General features: G+C 38.5%; 2 protein-coding genes across 3 annotated transcripts in view; one reads left to right on the forward strand and one right to left on the reverse strand.

The window, feature by feature from the left end:
• The window catches only part of pigg (phosphatidylinositol glycan anchor biosynthesis class G), a 154,697-nt gene extending 152,837 nt beyond the window's left edge, over nt 1-1,860 (reverse strand). The window contains exons 1-2 of one of the 2 annotated variants that reach the window (XM_053630634.1): nt 1,282-1,860; nt 942-1,147 (exon numbers count right to left, since the gene is read on the reverse strand). In XM_053630634.1, coding sequence (XP_053486609.1) covers nt 942-1,147; nt 1,282-1,435 — 360 coding nt within the window. In that variant the 5' untranslated portion in view covers nt 1,436-1,860. The remainder of the gene's footprint in view (nt 1-941; nt 1,148-1,281) is intronic. The other variant, XM_053630636.1, reaches the window with a different exon arrangement.
• A 2,601-nt stretch (nt 1,861-4,461) lies between these two features.
• Nucleotides 4,462-23,498, forward strand: hmmr (hyaluronan-mediated motility receptor (RHAMM)). Its single transcript, XM_053630637.1, has 19 exons — nt 4,462-4,694; nt 8,936-9,031; nt 9,141-9,208; nt 9,296-9,367; nt 9,563-9,751; nt 9,893-9,979; nt 10,139-10,250; nt 10,519-10,584; nt 10,690-10,763; nt 14,228-14,298; nt 14,422-14,768; nt 15,006-15,154; nt 17,857-18,071; nt 18,158-18,274; nt 18,350-18,508; nt 20,566-21,108; nt 22,011-22,083; nt 22,255-22,431; nt 22,533-23,498. The coding sequence occupies exons 1-19, from the start codon at nt 4,649-4,651 to the stop codon at nt 22,680-22,682; spliced, it is 2,811 nt and encodes a 936-aa protein (XP_053486612.1). The 5' UTR covers nt 4,462-4,648; the 3' UTR covers nt 22,683-23,498.
• The last annotated feature ends 900 nt before the right edge of the window (nt 23,499-24,398 follow it).

Raw genomic sequence — 24,398 nt, forward strand, 5'->3', positions numbered from 1 at the left:
AATGTCAAGTGAAACACAGGTTAATCCAGATATCCATTAAAAACATCTTGCTTCACTCTGAATGTAATACTCAGCATAGTTCTCTAAGACGCAGGACACACTGTTAATTTAAAAACATAACCTAGAGTTGAAATATTCTGTGTATTTAGATTCTCTGGAATTTAGATCATCTTCCATGAATCATTTTCCCCCACTGTTGACTTTCAACATATTATAGCAAATCATAAGCTTGTAGAACCAAGCAATGTACATGCTAGTCGCCGCCATCTTGAAGAAGGTGCTCAAGAAATTCTATATCATTCTGATCATGCTCATCTTCAGTGACTGCTTTATCGTGGTCGGGATTACACTGAAGCCAGAGCCGATCACAGGAAGACTGGGTGCAAAGCAGGATTACATCCTGGATTTGACACTAGTGCTTCACAGGTTATCACAGTCACATGATCACACACTCATTCACACATAAGGTGTTATGTTTTGGGATGCAGACACAAGGAGAAACATGTACCACACTGTGTCACCTACCGGTAACATCTCAGAATTATCTCAGTATCTGATCTATAATCTTAAATAAATTAACTGATGAATATTATGAGTTGTGATTTCAACCAAATCATTTAATACAACATAATATTAGCAAGCCATCTCATGTCATGCTGGAGAATAAATACAATGTGACTTGAAAAACAGTTGAAAGCAATCGCTGCACAAGAGTGAGCGCAGCATTTCTATACAAGCCTGATAAGCTGATGATAAAGACGACTTGTTGGAAACGGGAAAAATCCTCTCAAGAAAACTGCAATGCAGAGTAACTCAATAATGAGACAGAATGCAGCGAGCTCTGATGAACTCAGCTTCATGTTCATGGATGGTTGTTGTTGTTCTTCTTCTTCTTCTTATTATTATTATTATTATTATTACGACGACGTGTGCAGGCTCACCTTGATTCTAGGCATGGTGACAGTAGGAGGTCTGGCTTTAGCAATGAAGCTGTGAGATGATCCGCTCTCCACTAGGTTCCTGGTGTACGGCATGAACCTCTTCCCACTGGGCCCAAAGACAAAATCATCTCTTAAAGCGTCGATTAACACAATGACCACCCTGTTGAATAACGGAGGAGGCACTTTGGTCGAGTTTGGGTTACTTCCTGCGAAAGAAAGAAAACATTCTGATGATATTATTGATTATAAGAGCAGATGAAGGTAACCAGATCACACTATGGAATGTTAACTACAACTTGATTTTTACACATGACATCTCAGTAATAGATTTATTCCTTACCTACAACTGGTTCTGCTGGCAGATCCGATAATTTGCTCTTTGATGATAAAGACGACTTGATTGGAACTGGGAAAAACCCTCTCAAGAAAAGGGCAATGCCGAGTAACTCAATAATGAGACAGAACGATGCAAACACTGACGAACTCAGCTTCATGTTGATGGATGGTTGTTGTTGTTGTTATTATTGTTATGATTGACAGCCTTGGATAATTGTTTTCTAACTAACCGTCTGAAAGCATACTACTTGGCTCCACTACATATCTGACCTTAATCCGCAACCAGCCAGCCACAAAGCAAAGCTCAGCAGTATCACAAGCTTTAACAGCACTACACCTCGATTTTAAAGCGTCGATAACTTTTGTGAGCACCACACTGAAACCCCAATCCCGATGCAACATTCAGCATCACACTCTTAAAAGAATAAATGGAGTTTCAAACAAGCAGTTTGGCATTTCCGTGTTGTGATTAAAGTCTCGCTACGGCAAGCAAGAGGTTCAAATCGCGTGAGGAAAGCTGAAGGAGACGCGAGCGCCCTCATGCGGCATTAACAGAGCTTTCTGGTTTTACAATACACACCCGATCATCCTGTTCAAAAGTTTACACCCCCCGGCACTTAAAGGGATTGTTAACACCCCCCCCCCCCACACACACACACACACACCCCCTTCAGTCATCAATTGTACACCCTCATGTCATTTCAAACCCGGAACACAAACGAAGATATTTTTAATGAAACCTGGGAGATTTCTGTCCCTCCATTTACAGTCCATGTAACCAAAACTTTCAAGCTCCAAAAAGTTTATAAAGGCATCATAAAAGTAATTCATGTGACTCCAGTGGTTTAATCCCAGTTTTATGAAGCGATACGAATGCTTTGTGTGCGCAAAAAATTTTTTAAAAATCTGCTCTCGTGTTCTTGCGATACAATGGGACCTGGAAGCGCTGTACACAAACTGAGTCACAGAACATAACAGAGGACTTGCATTTTTTTTTTTTTTTTGCCTTCTCTCATGGACATTTTTTGTCTGCTTTCACGTCAACACAACATACATGCGTCGTGGTTCTCTCGCCTCGTGAACGTGTATTGGAGATCTATGCGGATGTGAATATATTTTGCGCATAAAGACTTTTTTTGCACACAGAAAGCATTCGTATCGCTTCATAAAACTGGGATTAAACCACTTGAGTCACATGGATTACCTTTACGATGCCTTTATGAACTTTTTGGAGCTTGAAAGTTTTGGTTACATGGACTGTAAATGGAGGGACAGAAATCTCCCAGGTTTCATTAAAATGTCTTCGTTTGTGTTATGAAGAAGAACGAAAGTCTTATGGGTATGGAACGACATGAGGGTGAGTAATTGATGACATAATTTTTATTTTGGGTGAATTATCCCTTTAATTAATTTTGTTGTCTTCTTGAGTATCAGTGAATGTTTGCACCTATTGTAATAGTTTTGTATGAATCCCTCAATTGTCCTAAGTGTGCTGGATCTCAACATCATAGCCACTATTGGAAAGGGGTCAAATATGCAATAGATGCTGGAAAACCAAAGAATGTGCAGGACCTGGAGAATTTTTATGAAGACCACTGGGTAGTTTAACTGCTCATGACAAACAAGAGACTCATGAACAACTATCACAAAACATAAAAACAGTCATTGATCATCCAGGTGACAACACACAGTATTAAGAACCAAGCAACTGGTAACTGTAATTTTCTTACAGTTATAGTTACATCAAAAAACAAAGTAATCAGATTATTATGATTATAAAAGGCTTGCAGAAACTATTGGCCAAATTCTCCCTCTCAACCATTAGTGTACTCTCAGCAAAAGCGTGAAGGTGAAGCGCTTTTGTGTACGGCATCGAACAGTTGCATGACAAACGCAGCAAATGACAGCTGTCCTTAGTCTAAACAATGCCCATGGCCATATAGGGTAATTTTTTATTAAATTTTAATTAATGTTATCACATTGCGTTGTATTACATGGCCATTAAAATGTGTGAATGATGCAGAAAGTACACTTGTGGCATCTGATTTTTTTTTTATATTCCATGGACATTCAAAAGAATGTAGGAATTTCTATATATTTATGTGATGCTAATAGTGTATCTTTTTCAGTGTATTAAAATCTGCATTCATAGTAACACTGTTTTGAATGCTATTAAGACACGAAAAAAAAAAGTGTCCTCTTTTTGGAAAACCAGAATATGGGTCACCCTAAATTTTGTGATGTAATGTTCCCCGCATCAGGGACAGTGATCTTTTATTCATTCATTTATTTATTTATTTTCTTTAAACAAATCCAAACATTGAACATGTTTTTAAGCTCTAAAATAGGCTCTAAATAAAATTATTTTACATCATATTGCTTTTCTCATGACTTTATTTACATATGTGACCTTGAAGTAATCCAAAATCAAGCGGATTACATTACATTCATATTGTGATTATGTTACTTATTATTAAAATTTTTAGGAACTAATTTGTAACTGTAACGAAATACATTTTTAAAGTAACCCTCCCAACCCCGAACCAAGCATATGTAAGCATTTTATACTGGTTCATTTGTGTAAATCCAGTTATCATTGTGTCTTTTGGACTATATGTAAACATATGTTGTGTGAAATAGCTTATTCAGGGGAGTACTAAATAAAAAACTAAATGCAATTTTTATGATCCCTCTTATTTATTTATTTTCTTTAATTTAACATTTTGCAGATGCTGCAAGGTGTATGTAAATATATGACCTCAAGTGTAAAATTAGCCAAATTAGCTAAACAAATGGCATTGCTACATATAATTAAATTACAAACTGATTATTTGACAGAAATGTATAGTACAGAACAATCTTCAGGCATATCATTTGCACTTGGAAATTTCTTTTGCAATTTGTTTTGTCAAGCTTGTTTTACACGATCTTTTACATGTTTATGATATTACTCGTTTAGAAATGATATGCGTCCTATTCTGTATATTCACTTGTTTATTATTTATTTACATTCTGTTGTATGAATTTCCTGCGCGCGCACAAACTAACTCGAAAAGCCACTTCTTCCAATCACAGTTCGCGCTAGATATTCTATCGGCTTCCGGGACGACGGCCTACGTCAAATGGCGAACCTTCCTTCTGATTGGACAGCCTTTAGTTTCGTCACGTTTTGAGAGATTCTTATTGGTCAGTTTGTCTTTTTTTGCTTTGATTGGCTGCGGAAGGAGTTTTAAAAATTCTGCGGCAGGTTTTGAAGCCGTTTGAGCTACTGAAAATATTTTCATTTTCCGTTTTCATTATTATTATTATTAATAATAATAACAATAATACTAGCGTTGGTTGTATAGTTTATCTCTTCTGGTGTAGCAAGCATGTCGTTTCCAAGGGCTCCTTTGAAAAGATTTAATGAACACGTCGGTAAGTATGATTCCAGCTTCCAGCACTTTCATAACAATGTCCTGATTGAGCTTTCACTTAAATACGAGTGAGATAGTACATTATATCGAACGTGACGTCCATGAAGAGTGTCAGAAATTGCTCTGAGCAGTTTTCTGAGTTTGCATTGACACTGTCTCCTAACCATGAATGTCAACCATACATTGTTGTGACTTATACGACCGAGCAGCTCGTCTTGGTTATCTGTAAACTAGAAGTTAACAAACTCTTGCTATGTTCTCATTCTCTCTCGATTACCATCAGTTACAGCACTGTACTGATTCAGATGTTTATCTTATTGTAGTAGGTCATTTTGAATATGCTAGCTGTCCTAGCATAGCAACTCGCCAGTCAGTACTAGCTAGCTGACATTCCTTGGAAGTAAGTAGTTAATACAAGTTTCTCAACTTTTTGCAGCTAGTGTAAACAAACAACAACAAAAAAAAACCCAACCCAAAATAGCCCCTTCAAACCGCATGCTAATATATTGGTATTAATCCAACTAATTAAATATTAGGCAAATACATATACCTACAGTACTGTGTAATAGTTTTGGCCCATGCAGAGAAATGCTGTACAGCAAAGATGCCTTCAAACATAGTGAAATGAAATGTTTCTACATTTTAAAAAAAATACTATAAAGTGCAGTAAACAGAAATAAATGAAACAAAGTTGATATTTGGTGTGTCGACCATTTGCTTTAAAAAAATGAGTCTTGGGTAGAATTAGTGCAGTTTTATAAAGAAATGAGCTGTGAGTTGTATTGAGCATCTTGCAGAACCAGCCACAGTTCTTCTGGAGACTTTGACTGTCGCACTTGCTTATTACTTCTGCAGCAAAATCCAGCAGCCTTCATTGTGCTTTTTTTGTCTGAAAAGTGATCTCTTGCGTAATATGCTGCTTTCTTTAAAGCGTCATGAAACACTAAACTACATTTTCTGAGATTTTAACAGATGTGTTCGTATCGCACATCGTAAAAGACAATTTTTCTTTGAGTTCTGCATGGTTGTTGGTTTCGGGCTGCTTTGAGTATTTCAGATACTGTTGGTCATCTAGGTTTTTCACACACACACACACCAGTCTCTTGAGTTTGCACACAATGGTAGGAAAACCCAAAACATCCAGTGAACAGCAGTTCTGTGGAATGGAAACACCTTGTTTATGAAGGAGTGCAGAGGAAAATGGTCATTGCAGGTTCAAGGTGACAGGAAGACAATGGTAACTCAAATATAATCTTTATGACCGTGGTGAGCAGCAAAGCATCTCAGAATGCTTGGCAAACTTTAATGTGGTTGGGCTGCAACAGCAGAAGCCAACATCGGGTTTCACGCCTGTTAGCAAAAAGAACAGGATGCATTTTTTTTTATTATTTTATGCATTGTGCTGCTGACATGTGATTTGCTAATTGGATAATTGCAATCATCTTTATTCATTGGAGATGGAAGGTATTTATTCCGTAACTTTTCATCCTCAGAAGCCACATCATTTCCAAAATGTTAAAATATCCAAAGCTATTTTTTTTGATCAGTCAAAAACAGGTTGCATAGAGTTATGCTTGGGTGTAAAAAAATGTCCCTCTAATGCTCTTCAGTTTGGGGATCCTGCTAGTTAAGTATTGCTGAAGAAGTCTGAGGCACTCAGGAGGTTAATACATTTAAAGTGCCTTTACTATCTCTTGGCTATTGATTCGAAGGTAGTTATTCAGTGTTTCAGCCATTAAGGCCTTCATCAGGGCAAGTCAAAATGGGTGCTTTTGGGCTGTTTCTTCTTGATGTTAACAAATAATCACATGATCAGTATGGATAGGTGAGTAGTCACATGATTAATGTGGACAGGTGAACATTTCATCCAGGATTTTGCGATCGCAAAAGTTACTGCGAAATCAAGCAAACTCTGCAATGTTGGGAGGAGCTTGCAATGTCTCATTCATCAACAAACGTCATTGCAGAAGTCAGTCCAAAACAATTTTGTGCAATTGCAATTTTGCCAATTCAAGTGGTTTTCCACAAAAAATGCACATAAACTAATTTTTGGCTGCAACAATCACTAATAAACTCTTATAAACGTTTTATTAAAATTGCAGTTAGATTTAAGTGCTTTATATGCTTGTTTTAAAGTTTATGCTGTTTAGGTTAGGCAATGAAACTCCCTAGTAGAAACATTGGTGTGACTTGTATAATTTTATAACCTATTTCAATTAAGTGACCACTATAACGACTATTGCTGATCGTGGACTCCAATGATAAGTACAGTGTACAATGTGGTGAAAATGGCATGTTATCCCACAACAACTTTATAACAATAGACACATCATAGGCACATCTACAGTTGCAATACAATTATTCAACCTCTGTTGCAAATCTGTTTTATTTGTCAAAATTTACAGACTTTCAGCTGTTTGCAATGCACAAATCAAACAAAAGCAATTGAAATAGTTCAACACAACGAATGCTTAAAGTGGTTTCCCAAAATTCAACTGAAAAAACTTATAATGACTCCTCCAGTTTCAAAACTATTCAACCCCTTCATGGCAAGCATCTTCAGTACTTAGTAGAGCACCTTTTGCTGTTATAACCTGCTTCAAACAAGATGCTTAGCTTCTGGCAGCATTCCTGAGGAATCTTAGCCCATTCCTCATAAACAATGGCCTCCAGTTCAGTTATATTCCTGGGTTTGCATGCTGCAATTACCTTCAAATCCCACCAGAGATTTTCTATGGGGTTCAAGTCGGGTGACTGTGATGGTCCTGTAGAATCTTCCAGGACATCTTCTGCAACCAAGCCTTGGTGGAATTTGAGGTATGCTTGGGATCCTTGTCCTGCTGGAAGGTCCAATGACGCCCAAGCTTCAGCTTCCTCACAGACAGCATGATGTTTTCACCTAGGATTTCCTGATACTTCAATGAATCCATCTTACCTTCCACATGCTGCAGGTTTCTAGTGACAGAGGATGCAAAACAGCCCCAGAGCATCACCGAGCCACCACCATGCTTGACTGTGGACAGAGTGTTCTTTCTTCATTCTTCTTCCTCCAGAAATACCGCTGATATATCATGCCGAAAAGTTCCCGTTTTGTTTCATCACTCCACAGAACAGAATCCTAAAACTTCTGTGGTTTATTTATATGATTTTGAGCCGACTTTTTCTTCGTGCTTTCTAGGTCAGTAGTGGTGTATGTCTAGGAGTTCTGCCTTCTGCGTTTAGTATGCGTCTTACTGTGCTCACTGAAACCTCAGTGCCTGTTGCCACCAAGTCTTGCTGCAGGTCTTTTGCAGTAACTCGATGGTTTTTCACAACCTGCCTTCTCTGAAATCTGGTTGCAGCTATTGATGGCTTCCTTTTTTTGCCCCGTCCAGGTAGTGTACATTCAACAAACCCCTAGCCAGTTCACGTATTTCATGTGTTCCAGCTCAAGCACACCTGGTGTAACTAATGAAGCCCTTGATTAGTTGCATCAGGTGTGCTTAAGACAACACCTGTTTTGCATATTTGTGCTGTTGTGAGGATTCTCTTCAGGGGGTTGAACAATTTTGAAACTGGAGAAATCATTATAAGTTACATTTTCAGTTGAATTTGGGGAAATCACTTGAAGCATTCATTGTTGAACTACTTCAATTGGTTTTGTTTGATTTGTTCATTGCAACAGCTGAAAGTCTGTAAATATTTTAACAATAAACCTGATTTGCAATGGGGGTTGAATAATTCTGATTGCAACTGTATATCCTTGGTGAGTGTCGGTGTTCAAGCAATTGCAGAGTTACAGGTTATATTTAGGTTTGTGGCGAGTGTGTACAGAATTGTATCAGGATGTAAAGGTGCAAAGTCAAAAACGCTATGAAAAAATGATCACCAACTCTCTTCCTTTAGATCTACCTTCCTGTAGGTTTCATCTCCAACCAACATCTAACGTACCTGTTTTAGTTTATCAAAAACATCTTTAGGAAATGATTAGATGGTCAGGTGGGGATGAGTATGGTTGGCACGAAAGTCTTCAGGAAGATAGAAGGGTTGGTGACCACTGGCATAGACCATCTGGGTATATGTCACAGACCTTCAGTGAAAACGATAGTCTTAGAGGACACCTATGTCGAAACTTTAGTTATATCATGACATGATATTACACTGCCTTCTTAATATAATTGCTTTTGGAAGTTCCATCTCTGTTTTGTGTTTTATTTTTATTATTTATTTTTTTAACCTGATCTGTTTATTTGTATTTGCCAGGCTGTGCTCCTCCACCAGGAACATACGACCTGAAGTCTGGCGAACTGAAGGGTGCCGCTTCCTTCCAGAAGGCAGAGCGCTTCAGATCACAGAAACGTAAGAGAGTGGCCACTGTGTTCAAAACTGATGCTTTTTCTTCACATTTTAACGATGTTCCTGCCTGTGCTGTGATCTAACCTGATACATTTGTCTCTCCCTGGTTTAGTCGGACCACCCGCTTCCAAAGATGTGCCCATGTCTCCAGTGCGCAGGACCATGTCAGTTGATGGCTTGGTGAGTGAGCACCCTCTGTGATTTGTTTAAGATTCTTTAAATCATAAACTTGGCTGCTCGTGTCATGCATGTTCTGTTTCCACATAGGTCGATAGTGCAAAAAAGGACAAGAGCAGCTTTCAAGTTGAAATGAAACAGCGGAAGCTGCTGGAGAAAGAGGTAAGCATCACGGGATGTAATGGATTTCTTAGAGAGCCCCTGGGTATACTGTACATCAGTGACCCCACTTTAAGAACCATGGAATTGGATCATTGTTTTCCCTTGATGTCTAGATGTATATCATCATTTATATACACCGAAGCATTGTTATTATGCCTTTGAACGTTGTCTGTCCTGATGAACACTGCTTTCCAGATCCGGTCGCTGGTTCAGCAGAGAGGAGAACAGGACCGCAGGCTACAGGCCTTGGAGGAAGAGCTTAAGAGGCTGGAGGCTAAACTGCTGGCTGCTGTGAGAGAGAAGACAGGCCTTGCAGCTAATGTGGCCTCCCTTGAAAGACAGCTTGCTGAGTTGAAGAAAACCAACGAGTTCCTCAAGAGCAAGGTTTGATTCAATTGAGATGTTCTTATTTAATGGAAGGGTTAAACCGTTCTGTTTTAGTAATGCACATTTGCTTTTGTGCACCCACCTTTTTTTTTTTTTAAATTATTATTTTTTTAAATTCCCACTTTTGCACATCCACAGGTTTCTGCAGACACCACGAAGAAGAGAATCCACTCACTGTCTATGGAGCTCATGGAAGCGAGAAACAAACTGGATGTTAAGGACAAGGTGGGTTTCATTTACACCTGAACAGGTTATGTGATTAATATTCTTGTTTTTTGTGTGTTTTTGGGTAATTGTAAGAAGTGCACAAGACAAGTGAACACTCTTAGAGTGTTGGCTTTATTTATTTATTTATTTATTTATTTATTTATTTATTAATCACAGGAGCTGAGTTTCCTGCAGATCAGCTCAGAAGGCAAAGTAAAGGTGTTGGAGACAGATCTTGAAGCTTCAAGAGCAACTCTTAATGCTATTAAGGAGAGGAACAAAGATCTTGGTAAGCATAGATTTTTTTTCTTTTCTTTGTGTGGTGCTGGGAAACTAAACCAAGTAAATAAGTCACCTAGGGAGTAAACACATGCTACAGAGAAAGCCATTTGATTTTGTTTTTCTCAAATGTGAATTCATGGTGTTCTGCATGTCCACTATACGTTCCTAACAAAACAAATCTCAACAGTACTGCTCTGTAAAATGACTTTTACTATGAATTGCTGTTTTTTATTATTTTTATTTTTTTATTATTATTATTTTTTTTTTTTTTGCAGAGGGCCTTCATGAAGAGATGAAAGTTCACAATGAGGAGTTGGAGAAAGAAATAGATAAGATGCATGGTAGGTGATGTTTGTCATTTTGGTACAACAATACAAATGTGTGGGTTTTTTTTTTTTTTTTTTTCTTTCCTCTCTTTGTCTTATTTCCACCATCTTCCATTTCAGCTGTTATACTGGAGCTGAGGGAGGAGGCCAAGGTGCTGCAGAGCTACCTTGATGCTGCAAATGAAGAGATTCAGGTATTAGCTTGGGTAAAAGAATATACCAGTGTTTTATAGCCCAGTCCATACAGGATTTCGTGGTGTTTTTCTGCGATTGTTGCGGCCAAAAATGCTTGATTTTTGCTGTGGCTTTTTTAAAAATTTGCGACGCAAAAAACTACTTGAATTGGCGAAATTGCAGTTGCATGAAATCGTTTTGCATGCTCTTTCATAGTGGTGTTTGTTGGTAAATAAGACCTTTTTAACTCTACTCGTGTTCTATGCACGTGAATCGAAGAAGGCTTTGACTGAATGTACGTTGTGATGACGTTACACAATGGGTCTTGACCTAAATCTGCGGTAATTTTGAGAAGCTCCTCCAAATATTGCGTCGTTTGCTTGATTTTGCGTTAATTCCTGTGACTGCGAAGTCCTGGAGGGACTTGATAACCTGTTATCTCGGGCTGGACGTTATTAATTTAATTTAAAAGTAATTAATTTAATTTTAAAAAATCTATATTTATATAAATTGTACAAATTTTACTTTCAGTAAATATTTATTTATAAAATAAATAGAAAAATAAATTAATTTTTGTAAACATTAAATGTCATCAAACATGTTTTTTTTTGATGATCATATGTTTTCAAATGGAAGTTTGAAAACTTCCATTTCAAAACTTCCATTTTGAAATGGAAGTTTCTTAGTAAACCTACATATCATAATACATACTGTGTAAAGAAATGTGTCAGGATATATAATATTTTTATGATATTGCGCACCCTTTCTGTTCTCTAGCATCAGTAGCTTGTGTGTGATTACCATGAACACTTTTGCTTGCATTAAGACAAGAGAATTTGTGGGAACTTCCCTATAAAGGCAGTCTAGGGGCAGGTAATAAATGTATAAACAGAAGGAAATCTTGCAAATGCTTTTAAGGATTCTACAATTTAAGCTCAATTCTTATAATACAAAGTTTTACAGACGGAAGAATGTGTGATTATGCGTTACCAACACAATGGCTGATGGAGTTTTCAGAACACATGATTGCAAACACACAAACTAATTAGCTAGTGATCATGCTAGCAATAAAATATTTTCTTCACCCCTCTGCGCTCAATTTCTGTTTGTTACAATTCTTGTTTTTAGTCTTCATCTGTTGCAGCATCTCTTTTATATTAAAGTCCAATAGAAGTACAGCTCTGCAACACAATCAGTGTTGCAAAAGGCATTTTTAAGATTAACACACAGGCCCAAATATTTTTGGGGTGACAAATTTACTGACAGATTATTTATAGTAAAATGCCTTTTTGTTATTTGCAAAAAATGTTTGTAAAAACTGTATTCTGTCTTGTCTGTGTTTGAAAACTGGTTAAATCTACAAAGGAATATCTTTGGTAAGACTTTCTCTCGTGTAGTAACTGTAGTTCTGAATTTGTATTGCGTAGTTGCTTATGGGGTTGGGTGATATGACAAATCATCATGAGGAAATTTTTACAATACACAATGTATATCACTATATATAATTTAGCTAACAAACTGTCTACAAAACGGTAGTAAAATAAACAAATGAAAAGTTAAACTAAGTTTGACAATACTCTTCTTTAATGCTTACAAAGAATATTAAGCTAAAGAACACTGATTAAATCAGCGCCATCCGTTCTGTACCATTTAATTTGTAATTATTAAAAACGTTTAAAAAAAAAAAAAAAAATCACCATACCAATGATGTGACAGAAAAGTATATCGTGTAATCATGGTCACTATATCAATATTATATCCACATATCGCCCAGCCCTAGCTGCTTACTTCAACAACTGAACAACATCTGTGTGTCAAATGCTCTTTCATTCTTTCCTCACTACAGGTAAATGTGTCTGTGTGGTAATTTCACTGACAGTACAGACACTGGGTTGATATTAAACCTCTTTTCCAACATTTTGGCCAATGAGAGGAACAGTTACACATTCAGCATTTATTTTTATCATTATTATTATTTATTTTTTAAGTAAACCACAGAATAAAATTTGCAGCTGACATTCTGCTCCATCATTAGCAATGCAAATGGTTTTTGTTCTCGTGTGTATCTGTGACGTGATTGCGGCGACTCGTCTTGAACAAAATTAAAACAGAGGATGTGAGATTTCATCTTGCTTGTGAATAAAAAGTCATTTTCAAATCTGGCCTGAAAAAAAAAAAAAAAAAAAGTAAGCGTAAATAATAACAGTAAAATAAATAATAACATATCCAGTCAATATACAATATCTAGAACAGTACCAAACTCATATCTGCAGATTATTTGTTTTCTTGTTTCCTAACTAAATGACTACAGGACTACTTGTTTCCTTTAGTAATGCCTTCTGCCATTTAATCACTTTTCATTTATTTACCATATGATACATACAGTCCCTTCTGAAGCTATTGGAGCGACAAGGCCAATTCACTTTGTGCTATACTTCAAAGACATTTGGGCTTGAGATCAAAAGATGGACATGGGACAAGAGTTTAAGATTTCAGTTTTATTTCCTTGTATTTCCATCTAGATGTGTTAAACAACATAGAAACAGAACGTTTTGTATCAGTGCTCCCAATTTTTAGATGAGCAGAAATTACCCCTACCCTGGGTTTTTCCCCTTTCTTCAGCTGCTGTTTTCCTTGGCCACCCCATTCTGTGTCTTTCGCTCAGTACGCCAGTGGTTTCTTTCTTTTTCAGAGCTGTCCAAATTGTTGTATTGGCTATACCCAGTGTTTGTGCAATGCTTCTGATTTTCCCATCTTTTCTCAGCTTCAGAATGGCTTGCTTTTGTCTCCTAGACAGCTCTCTGATCTTCATGTTGGCTTATCCTGTTTAACAGCAAACTGAAGGCTAAAACCAAGAGTAGATGTTCAGAGCTATTTATTATTTAAACAATCAGTCCAACAGGATGTGCCTGTCAGTCGGATGTTCCAATATTTTTGCTCACCTACAAATTGTATGGTGTGATACAAAATGTGCTACGTTCTATGTCGTTTAACACACCTACTTATAAATACCAGGAAATAAAAGATGAAATTCTAAACTCCCTTCTCATATTCATCTTTTGCTCTAAAACCCAAATGTCTTCACTCTACAGCAAAACATAAATGAATTGGCCTCGCTGTTGCAATAGTTCGGAGGGGACTGTAGTTGAATACACGCTACCATTTCCAGCAACTTGAATTGTTACTCTGAAGCCCAGGTTTATATGTGAGTCAATCACAGGCCAGCATAAGGTTTTATATATTTATTATGAACACCTGACACTGACACTGTCACTGATGCGTTTGTCCTTATTATAGTAATGGTGTGTGTGTGTGTGTTTCCTAGAGTGGAACACAACATTAAAAAGAAACCTTACAATGGAAAAGGGGCTTTAGTTTGAACAGTGCTGGAGTATTCCTTTAATAAAGATTGATCTTGTAAAGGCATTAGTCAAAGTTTTACTTTTAGTTCTCCAGATTAATATAAGTAAATCTTCTTTATCAGGATCTAAAAGGTAAACTGCAGGATAAATCCGCAATGGAGCGCCGCGTCTCGGATTCTCAAGAGAAACTTGGGTAAGGATTTTTCCTTCCTGTGCACTTCTGACAACGTTCTCTTTTATTTATTTATTTATTTATTTATTTATTTATTTATTTATAAAGACACTGAATAACTGTGTTATGTTTTGCCTTGTGCAGTGAGGTGGAGCAGAATTTAGAGCAGCGCATGGCGGAGCTCCAGGAGTCTCAGAGCATCCTGAAGAAGAAGGAGCAGGAGCTTCAGGAGTGCCACATCACCCTTGAGGAGCGGCAGAGAGAGCTGGAGCATCACAAGTGTGAGCTGGAGGCCTCTCGGGCTATGCTGAAAGAGCTGGAGGAGAAGAACGTACAGGCAGCGCACGAGCTCAAGGACTCGCAGAGCACAGTGAAGCAGCAAGAGCAGGAGCTGGCTCGAGTGAGGGATGTGCTGAGAAGAACGGAAGAGGAGTTGGACCAGCGTGTGGCCCACATGAACGAGCGTTGCTTGAGCATGGAGGATGAGAGAGGTGAGCGATTTAATGTGCTAATGGTAGATCCCTAGTGTCTGTTAAATATGATTGCGGAGATGTCTGCTTTTAGAATTTTTTAAGATCGTATGATGCGCTCTATTAATTTATGAAATCGAACTTCCTTAATATCTGAGAGCAGTCAGTCATCCATGACAACTATTTACACTTGCACTTGCACACGTGCTGTTTGTCAGTTTTCTGTTCAAAAGTAAGTGTGTGCATGTGTGTGAGCAGCCAGGACACAGGAGGAAGGGCTGAAGAGAGTACAGGAGCTGCTGGCTGAGGTTAGCTCACTGGAGGAGAGCAAAAAGTGTGAGAAAGAAGCTCATGACAAGCTGAAACAGCAGCACTCTGCTCTTGCTGAACAGTTCGAGGAAGAGAAGGTAACGTACTGTTCCTGTTATTCTTTCATGTTTAATATTGAAAACATAGTTTGAGAAATGTATTTGGTGTAATTATTTATTTAATTTAGGAATCGAGCAGAAGCACAACATGCTCTGTAAAGGTTATTAAATGAGTTCGAACCTTATAAGCCTAGTTCACACTGCGCTGACCGACACTAACCAACAGCTACAATCACCAAGTTGACAGTTTGATTTAGAATGTTGGGGAAACACAGCTGTCATGTTCACACTGCCCAGACAGTCTGACTGGTTTAAAAATGGATGATCCTTTTGCCACAATCAAAATGTTAAAAGACGAAGAGTGAAATGATGGAGGTTGTGGGTGAAGCCTAGGTTGTTGCGATGTGAGAATGCAGAGATCCACAGACAGAGGCTGTGCGGTTCAAATAAAAAGGAGACCTTTTATTAGTTTCTACATTCAGAACAATATTTTTACGCCAATTTAAGTTATAAACATTTGTTGCGATTTTCCTTCTTACTCCATGAAGTGGAATACAGAAAATGCATGCGGTTCGTGGATGATCCAGATTAAAACCAAAACACAAGAGTAGATGCTCCTCACCAGGGGTCAAAATAAACAGTTTGATTTAAATAACACATCGATACATAATTTATCCTCTTCTTTCCGATTCGTCAAGAAAGCTGCCATTTTACCCACAACAACGATTTAGCCTGCCCTCGCACCTAGAGCACACGCTTTCATTTCTATGGCGTTATCAGGGACGCTTGCCTCATCGTCATGGCAACGGTTCGTGCTCAGACAATCCATGACCGACAAGCGTCGATTGAATAGTTGGTGAAAATAAACGCCGACCAACTCCAACGGATGCGGACAGTGTTAACACACCAACCATCTGCGTCTGTCGGTGCAGTGTGAAGTAGGCTTTAGAGTACTCATTAAAGCATTCAGAAAATGTTACCTATCCAGTTAATGAATATCAACTTGCTGCTTAATGTTGAAGGATTATTTCTGACATATTGTCAGAAATTAATTTTCTTGACTTGGTCTGTTACTTAATCTCTTATGTCCAGATTGTGGGACTATTTTTGTTGCATAATCAGCAAATAAATAACACAAAAAAGTGATCTACAATTAAATTAAACATTAATTTTGCACTAATGCAATTAGCAAGATGGACTACTTTTGTATTTCATAAATAATAATTGGTTCAAAAATATGTTTGGAACACGCATAATCCCTTCCATGTGTAGAGTTGCCATTGCATTTATTGCTTAGCCCTAGCACTTAAGATTTTTCACCCCTTGAAAACCTGAAAAGTATACTTGTTGTGCTTTCTCAGCTAAAGCAGTAGGCAAACCAAAAACTTATAGAATTTGGCTAGCGGAAAAGCCAGTGAAAGGAAAAATGTTTTTTTTTTTTTTGTTTTTTTTTTTTTTTGTTTTTTTTTGTTTGTTTGTTTTTTCCCCACCCCCACTTCCTTCACTAAAATGTTTCTGCTTATTTTGCACTTGAATTTTATTGGGTGCTGCATCACATTAAAGATGGGGGGGAAAAAGCTCTGATTTATCATGGTTTAATTTTTTACATCAAAAAAACCAATTTGATTACGGGTGTGTAAACTTGTTATATTTACTGCATGCCAGTCATCAGCAAATATCTTTCACTTCAGCTGTAGACAGTTTATGAGCACCACAACATGGACATGCTTATTTTGTAACGATCATATAACTTCAGCTTCTAAACTCACCTGGTTGCTTATTAATCCAAACATTTTTTACAAATTAGTTTAAAAATCCGTTCAAGCAATATCTGTTTAATCATTAATGCTGTTCGTGTGGAGCAGCCCCCCCCCGCCCTCAAGGATTTTCTCATTAGCAGTGTTGACCCCCCTCTGCTACAGGGATTGCCTATTTTTCCATTACATTTAGTTACTGTCAGGGATTTCCTCGTTGTGCTGAGCGCTGCTAGCAGAGGCACTTGGCACGCACGTTACATTGCGTGCTTCCGAGCTGTCATGTTGATTTATGTCGCCACGTGTTTTGATTTCATTCATGTCCTGTCTCCACATTGTTACTGGTCGTGTCCATCATGTGTCCTTATTGCTCAAACCTGTTTTCAGTTTAACTATAGATTAGTTTGTATATTTAAACCCCCGTGTGTCAGACTGACCTCTGCCTGTTTCCGAATGCGATCTACATTTTGGATTTGTCTGCCTACCTATTAAAATGCCTTTTACTGCCGTTGCATCTGTTTTTAACTGACCGCTGTAATGCAATAGAAAAAGGGTGCAATCCAAGCAACTTATTTTTGTACTTGAATATCTTCTTCAATGCTGACTATGATTTTTCCAAGCATGCCTATTCTGCAACACTAATTACCTTATACCTTTGCCTTATTTTTTTAAACAGCTTGAAGCACACTCATGATTTAATTGGATAGTGCTTCACACATATTGACAGGATTTATGCTGGGGTGTTTTTTTTTTGTTTGTTTGTTTTTTGTTTTTTTTTATAATTACTTTGACATTTCAGTCACCAAATCATGCAAATAATTTCCATGTGGTCTTTACTTTTTTTTATTAACCCCGATTATGTACACCATATTTATAAATGAACCTCAAATAGAAGTTATTTGCACAGTAATTAAACCGAAATGAAGTTTTAAAACTTGCCAATGTGGTTTTGAAACGGAATTTTTCTAACGTGAAATTTGCCCTTAGGCTCGTAATGACTCCCTGTCCAGCATGATGGCATCTCTGCGTGATGACCTGGAGAAAGAGAGGAAGCAGTTGGAAGAGGAGCTGGAAGAGGTGCTGGAGGAAGTGAACGTGCTCGAGGAGCAGGACAAGTTCCTGCAGGAGGCCGTCCATCTCCTGACACAGGAGAAACTCTCAATGGAGGAAGAATTGAACAGCACCCGTTCTGATCTAGAGAGGTGAGATCTTGCTGACAGGGAAGCAAGCTGTTGTTTTCCCATAATCACTGGATAATCACTGGTTAATCCTGGCATTGGTTTGGTAGGAGCAAAGCAGAGACACGGACTTTGGAAGAGGTTCATCAGGAGACTGTGAAGAAACTACAGGATGAACAAAACAGCTCACTGGGAAAGATAGGCGACATGACCACTGAGCTAGAGAGGTAAGTTCTGAGCATGAGCTATTAAACCCCTCCAACTTGAATCAGATCATGCTATTAATCCTTTACTCCTTTCAGTGCCACACAGGCTCTGAGTGCGCAGAGAGAGCAGGATAAGGCTCGTGTACAGGAGCTAAAGGAGGAGCTGAGCAGAATCACTCAGCAACTGCAGGATGAACAGAATAAACTCCTTCACCAACAACACACTCAGGAAAAGGAGAGGGAGGAGTGTGCCAGGTCAGATACACTATCAGACGCACTAATATGCACACAACCTTTTCACAGAAGTCAATCCTGTCAAAAGATACAAGAACAATTAAAGCTGCAAGCACCGATGAATGGGTCCTCGCACCCTTGTGCACGTTGGGGCTGCTTTGCCAGGGGAACGCCATTCTGTTTTGTTTTGGCTTTTTTTTTTTTTTTTTAAGCACTTATCTGTTAGGTGTTTATCACGATTTAAAACATGTAATTTCCTGTTGGCAGTAGGTGGTGCTGTGACTATAACTGAATATTGGCATGTATATGTCTTCAGGCCAGGATTCATATCAAACGTGAAGTTTGGTGGAGATTGAGCATTGTATGTCTGTGTTAATGTAAAACACGTCAGTTCCTGTTTCCAGTAGGTGGCACTATGACTATAATTAAATTTTGGCACATAGATGTATTCCGGCTGAGACCGTTATCAAACATATGAAGTTTGGGACAGGTTGGACATTGTATGTATGAGTTATAAGGACTTCCTGTTCCATGGCGAAACATCGAAATTTGTCAGACCACCACAGACACCCTGTGCTGCAAAAACTCAAAAGCTTCACAATTTAGCATAGTCAAGGCCTTTAGATTAGACTGACCGAATATGATGATGATCGCATGAAATGTCTAGGAGGAGTTTGTTAAAGTACGAGGCCTGGAAATGGCAAAATCTGAGCAAGAATTGCAGAGAAATATAAAAATGGCTGACTTCCTTTTGGGTTAAGCATAAGGCTCTAAGACTTTGTTACATATGCCTACCGATTTTTTTTACATGTAGGTGAAACGTAACGCGAGGGCTGCTTCGTTGAAATTTTGTAGGTGGCGCCATCAAGCCATTTTGCCACACCTAATTCTAAAACCTGTATCGGATGCAAATTTTCACCAATTCTGATGCATTTGGAAAGTTTCGGGAGTTTTTGAGTGTGGTTAGGCTCTCAAGAACGTGGAAGAATAATAAGCGGAGCAGATACATATACAGTAGGCTCGGTGCTCGGGCCCTAATCATGATTTCATTGATCACGTACATTCATTTGGATACCTAGCTGGAATTAGGGGTGTGAGGGTTAGAAATTTTCATGGTATGATAACGGGGTCACTGTATTAGTCAACTATTTTTAAAAACACATAAGCCAGTGGTGAATTCTTTGTAAAAAAGTGTTGTTGCACATCCTTTTATGTAAAACAAAAACCAAAGGGAAGCAAAAAATCAAATCCCCTAATTGCTCTTTCTTAGAAAAATGTTTCTGAGAATAACTATTCACAAAACCTCTTACATTGTCATTACAAGCTCATTAAAGAATGAGTGGCTGTGAGGAAAAGTGGCACGCTGAGCCCAGAAAAACAACGATCTTTTTTTTTTAAAAAAAAAAAAGACTAGCTTGACATTACACAGCACTGCTTAGGCAGAGATGGATAGCTTTTTGAGCTGTTTATTTCTGGTCAACACAGCCATGTCTTTCTAATGTTAGGAGTGGCAACAAAGGTAGCAATGTAACGTGTTTACAGCAGTAACAAATTACACAGCCAAATGATTGTCAGGGCAGTCCGCATCCCTTGCGTGAAGAAACGGGGGTTGCTGTAGTATGATTTAGGAAGAAGCAAGGAGTCGTAGCTGGACACAAAATGGATGAGAACCATTGGAGAAATTAAATTGATCAGGCTATTTTATTTATTTATTTTTACTTTATTTTATTTATTTATTTATTTAAACACAATGTGTGGGAATGCAATTTAGTCTGTATTTTGAAAATCAGGAGTGAGGTAACATCCAATCATACACTGGGAAGTGTAACAACCCAAGCTAACATGTCAGTTCCTCAGCTTAAATGTTCTGGGTGTCATGTCATCCTCTAATAATTTGTATATGGAATGTGATTTACTGACATCACAAACCAAACAAGTAATTATTTTAATGAGAAGCTTTGTTTTATATGGGAAAATGTGGATTTAGCAATTTTTAAAAAATATATAGTTGCATCATATATCATATCACATATGTTCTTTAATAATAAAGTATTGTTCTTAAATGTGTTTGTGTTTAGGATGTTATTGGAGGTCCAGACTAAGCTGGCCCAGTGTGAGATGGATTTAAGGCAGGCCAGGGAGGAAGTAGGACAGGAGCAAGAGGAGAAACGACAGGCCCTGGCTCAGCTGGAGCAGACCCGGCAGTGTAGGAGGGAGTCTGCGGAAGGCAGGGTTCAGGAGGCGCGGATCCTACAAGAGCAGGTGGAGGTGCTGGAGCAGGAGAAGGAGCAGCTCCACCAGCAGATGGAGCAGGAGATGGAGCAGCTCCACCAGCAGATGGAGCAGGAGATGGAGCAGCTCCACCAGCAGATGGAGCAGGAGATGGAGCAGCTCCACCAGCAGATGGAGCAGGAGAAGGAGCAGCTCCACCAGCAGATGGCGCAGGAGAAGGAGCAGCTCCACCAGCAGATGGCGCAGGAGAAGGAGCAGCTCCACCAGCAGATGGAGCAGGAGATGGAGCAGCTCCACCAGCAGATGGAGCAGGAGAAGGAGCAGCTCCACCAGCAGATGGAGCAGGAGCGACACGACTTCAATGAACAGCTCAAAAAGGCGCAAAAAAGGTGAACCAGTAACACAGTGCCTCAGTATTCCCTGTATTGTCCAGGGACTAGCTCTGTGGAATTGATTAAATTGGGTTAAATTAAAATGAAGCAATATTGAAGCAGAATCATGTCCAATATCTGAAATATATTTAGGGACTTAATTCCCAGAAGCCTTTACTGTTCCAGTACAACACGGCTAGACTCAGTAGCAGCATGTCGTCTAAAGCATTGAGCCTGAGGGCATTTATTTTCTGAGAAGTCTTCCAAAGCAGCTTTTTAGTGAAAGATTTGGACAAAGGTTCTGTATCAACTGTGCAAGCCAAGTCCTCCTGAGGCTGTAGGTATGTCACTGTGAAAAAGCTGTTATGCTGAATATAATTTAATGAATTATAATGAATGCATTAATATAGCATCTATGTTACAGCCGGAACTACTGTCAGATCCGAGCCGTGCGGTTATATTTTCTTTTTATTAATTATTGCACGCGTTTTGGATTCGTGAATTCAACCATGCTGTGGTATAAAACGCTGTACTTGTTAAACCATTAGCGTAAAAGTCAGTATTATGGTGACAATTAGGCTATTTTTTATTTCTTACAATTATGCATCATTATTACAAATGGCTCATCACACATGACTCCATTTTTTTATTTATTTATTTTTTTATGAGGCTTTCTATGAAGTTTAGACAAGCCTGCTGTAAAATGTTTGTGTTGAAGATACTTCTACGTATTATGTGTTGACTTGTATCAAGTATTAGGACAAGTAATTGTTTCAAAAAAGTTATTCCACCAACCCTAGCTTCCTCAGTAAAACAATCTTGTTACTCTTGTCATTTTTGTCGCTTTACTTTTCCTATATCTACCATGCTGTTGTATCTGAGATTGATTGATTGATTGATTGATTTATTTATTTTTACAGCACATCAAATGACGAGACTGCACACTGGAGAAACTTGTATGAACAGCTCTACTCTAAAGTTAAGCCCTTTCAGGTGAGCCTACACTGTGAAATCACTGACAAGATTGTTGCAAGCTTCTGACCCTCTTTACTTTGAAAGCGTCAATCTACTTTTGTGGAACTTATGTTGCTGATGCTGGCAGTGCAGATGCTCTCTGTTGCGTTCTACCATGCCTCATGTTCCTTTCCTTCTTTTGGACCCCAGGAGCAGCTGGACGGCTTTGCAGCTGAGAGGGACGTGTTGCTCTCTGAGAAGGGGGCCACTCAGGCTGAGCTGAATAAGCTGGCAGGTGCCTATGCCAACCTGCTGGGCCATCAGAACCAGCGACAGAAAATCAAGCACATGGTCAAGCTCAAGGAGGAGAACCTGGAGCTCAAGCAGGTCAGGATTGCTTCGGTTGTGTGTTAGTCTTGCCGAGTCTCTCCATGTGAGGGCTACTTTAAGCTGTGCTACACAGATGAGTTTCCTGTTTGCTTTTACAGGAAGTGACTAAGCTGAGGGCAGAGGTAGGGAAGCAGAAGAGGAACCTGGAGCAGCTCAAGTCCAGCCAGGTCCCACGCCGGTTTGACCCCAGCAAAGCCTTCAAACACGAACAAAAAGAGAACCAGCAGCCTGCAGTGTCTCTTAGATAGAGCGAGGATCTACAAATTGGTTATGATCTCAACTAATCTGCGGTTGTATGAATACATGATGTATAGTCACATTGCAATTCCCACATTGTGTTTGTAGGATTAACATATACTTTCTCACTCAAAGAATGTATTGACGATCTAGACATTGCTAAGATGAACCTGGATAAGCTGTTCTTTGTGGATTTTGTCTGTGATGTCTTACGTCAAGCATTCGGGGAATTCCTTCTACACTTAGGTGTTATTGTTCTGTTATCGGACACCGAGGGTGTTTTTTATTTATGTCTGCTTGTGTGTTTTGGATCACCAGTGCTGCAGGACTTAATATGGGAATAAATATATATATTTTAAAATGAGTAATATTTTAAGCAGCTCTTTGTTTTAGGCCTGGATTACCCAACTACTAGATATGTTAAAATATGTATGTGGTCTAGTTGGCTGTAAGATTGGGTTGTGCGTGCTCATCCATTATCTTCACTACAATTCTGATTCATTTAGTAACCTTTTGAACTTGGTTTCAATCTAATTTCGTAGTCCTGTTAATCCAATTTATATTTTCAATCCAATTGCTCAACATAGTTCAGCACATTTCATGTACCATAATTTGATTACTTGGCTGCTCTTTTCTTTGTTCTAATCCTTGACTTTTTTATTTTATTTTTTTAAGCTTTTGGAAATCTTTTCTTACATGATTTTAAATATGATAATTGTTTTGCTATGTAGGACAGTTATTTACTAATAAAAAAAATAAATACATAAAAACAATTTCCACTGTAGTTGTCATTCCCATCCCCTCCCATTACTGTTCTCCTACTGTTATGGAATAGTATGCATCAAATGAAAGTGAACAAAAGTCATTCATCTTAATTTATAGAAGCATTTAGTACATTGTTTTTCCACAGTAAAAAAAAAAAAGTGAGTGACCGTTTAACTGCTCTCTGTGAAGGATTTAATAAATCTTTCCAAGACATTAAACCTGAATTATCTGCTATGTTGTTTCTTGTGCTGTTCTCCAGCAGAGGGCACTGATGTGTAGTAGTTCAAGGCTTCTTGCATTCTGTGCTTGAGACATGCAGCACAGTGCAGTTTCATATTCCTGTTCCACTCACATCTGAGCACACACATTAAGGTTTTGCTCAATAGCTGATCGGCTCGATCAGGTGTTATTTGGAGTAGAGAAGATCTGGAAGTGCTGGACCGTGGGGACTGGATTAGAGAACCCCTGCTATATAGAGCAAACTTTGTGTACGTGTTCACTTAAAGGGCTGGTTTCGCAGATGTGTATGAATTAAATTTCAGTCCCTCAAAGTGATTTTTCATATTCATGCAAATAGTAGTAGTAACTGCTTATGAGTTCGACAGTGCATTCTGTGAAGCACCCAGAACCAGAAACGTATTCTAAAACCCAAGCCTACGCTATATGACCAAAAATTTGTGGATACCTTTCCTTCACACACATGGAAAGATCCATGTTCCTGGAGATCTACCTTCCTGCAGGTTTCATCTCCAACCAAAATCTAACACACCTGTTTTAGTTGATCAAGAACTTCTTAAGGCAATGATTTGATGGTCAGGTGGGCTTGATTACGGTTGTAGCTAAAGTCTTCAGGAAGATACGTCTCCAGGAACAGGGTTGGTGACCACTGGTTTAGACTGTCTTTGTATGCTGTAGTATTAAGATTTCCCTTCACTAGAAATAAGAGGCTCAAACCTGTTCTA

Source organism: Ictalurus furcatus, chromosome 8 (assembly GCF_023375685.1).
Source record: "Ictalurus furcatus strain D&B chromosome 8, Billie_1.0, whole genome shotgun sequence".
Taxonomy (NCBI): domain Eukaryota; kingdom Metazoa; phylum Chordata; class Actinopteri; order Siluriformes; family Ictaluridae; genus Ictalurus; species Ictalurus furcatus.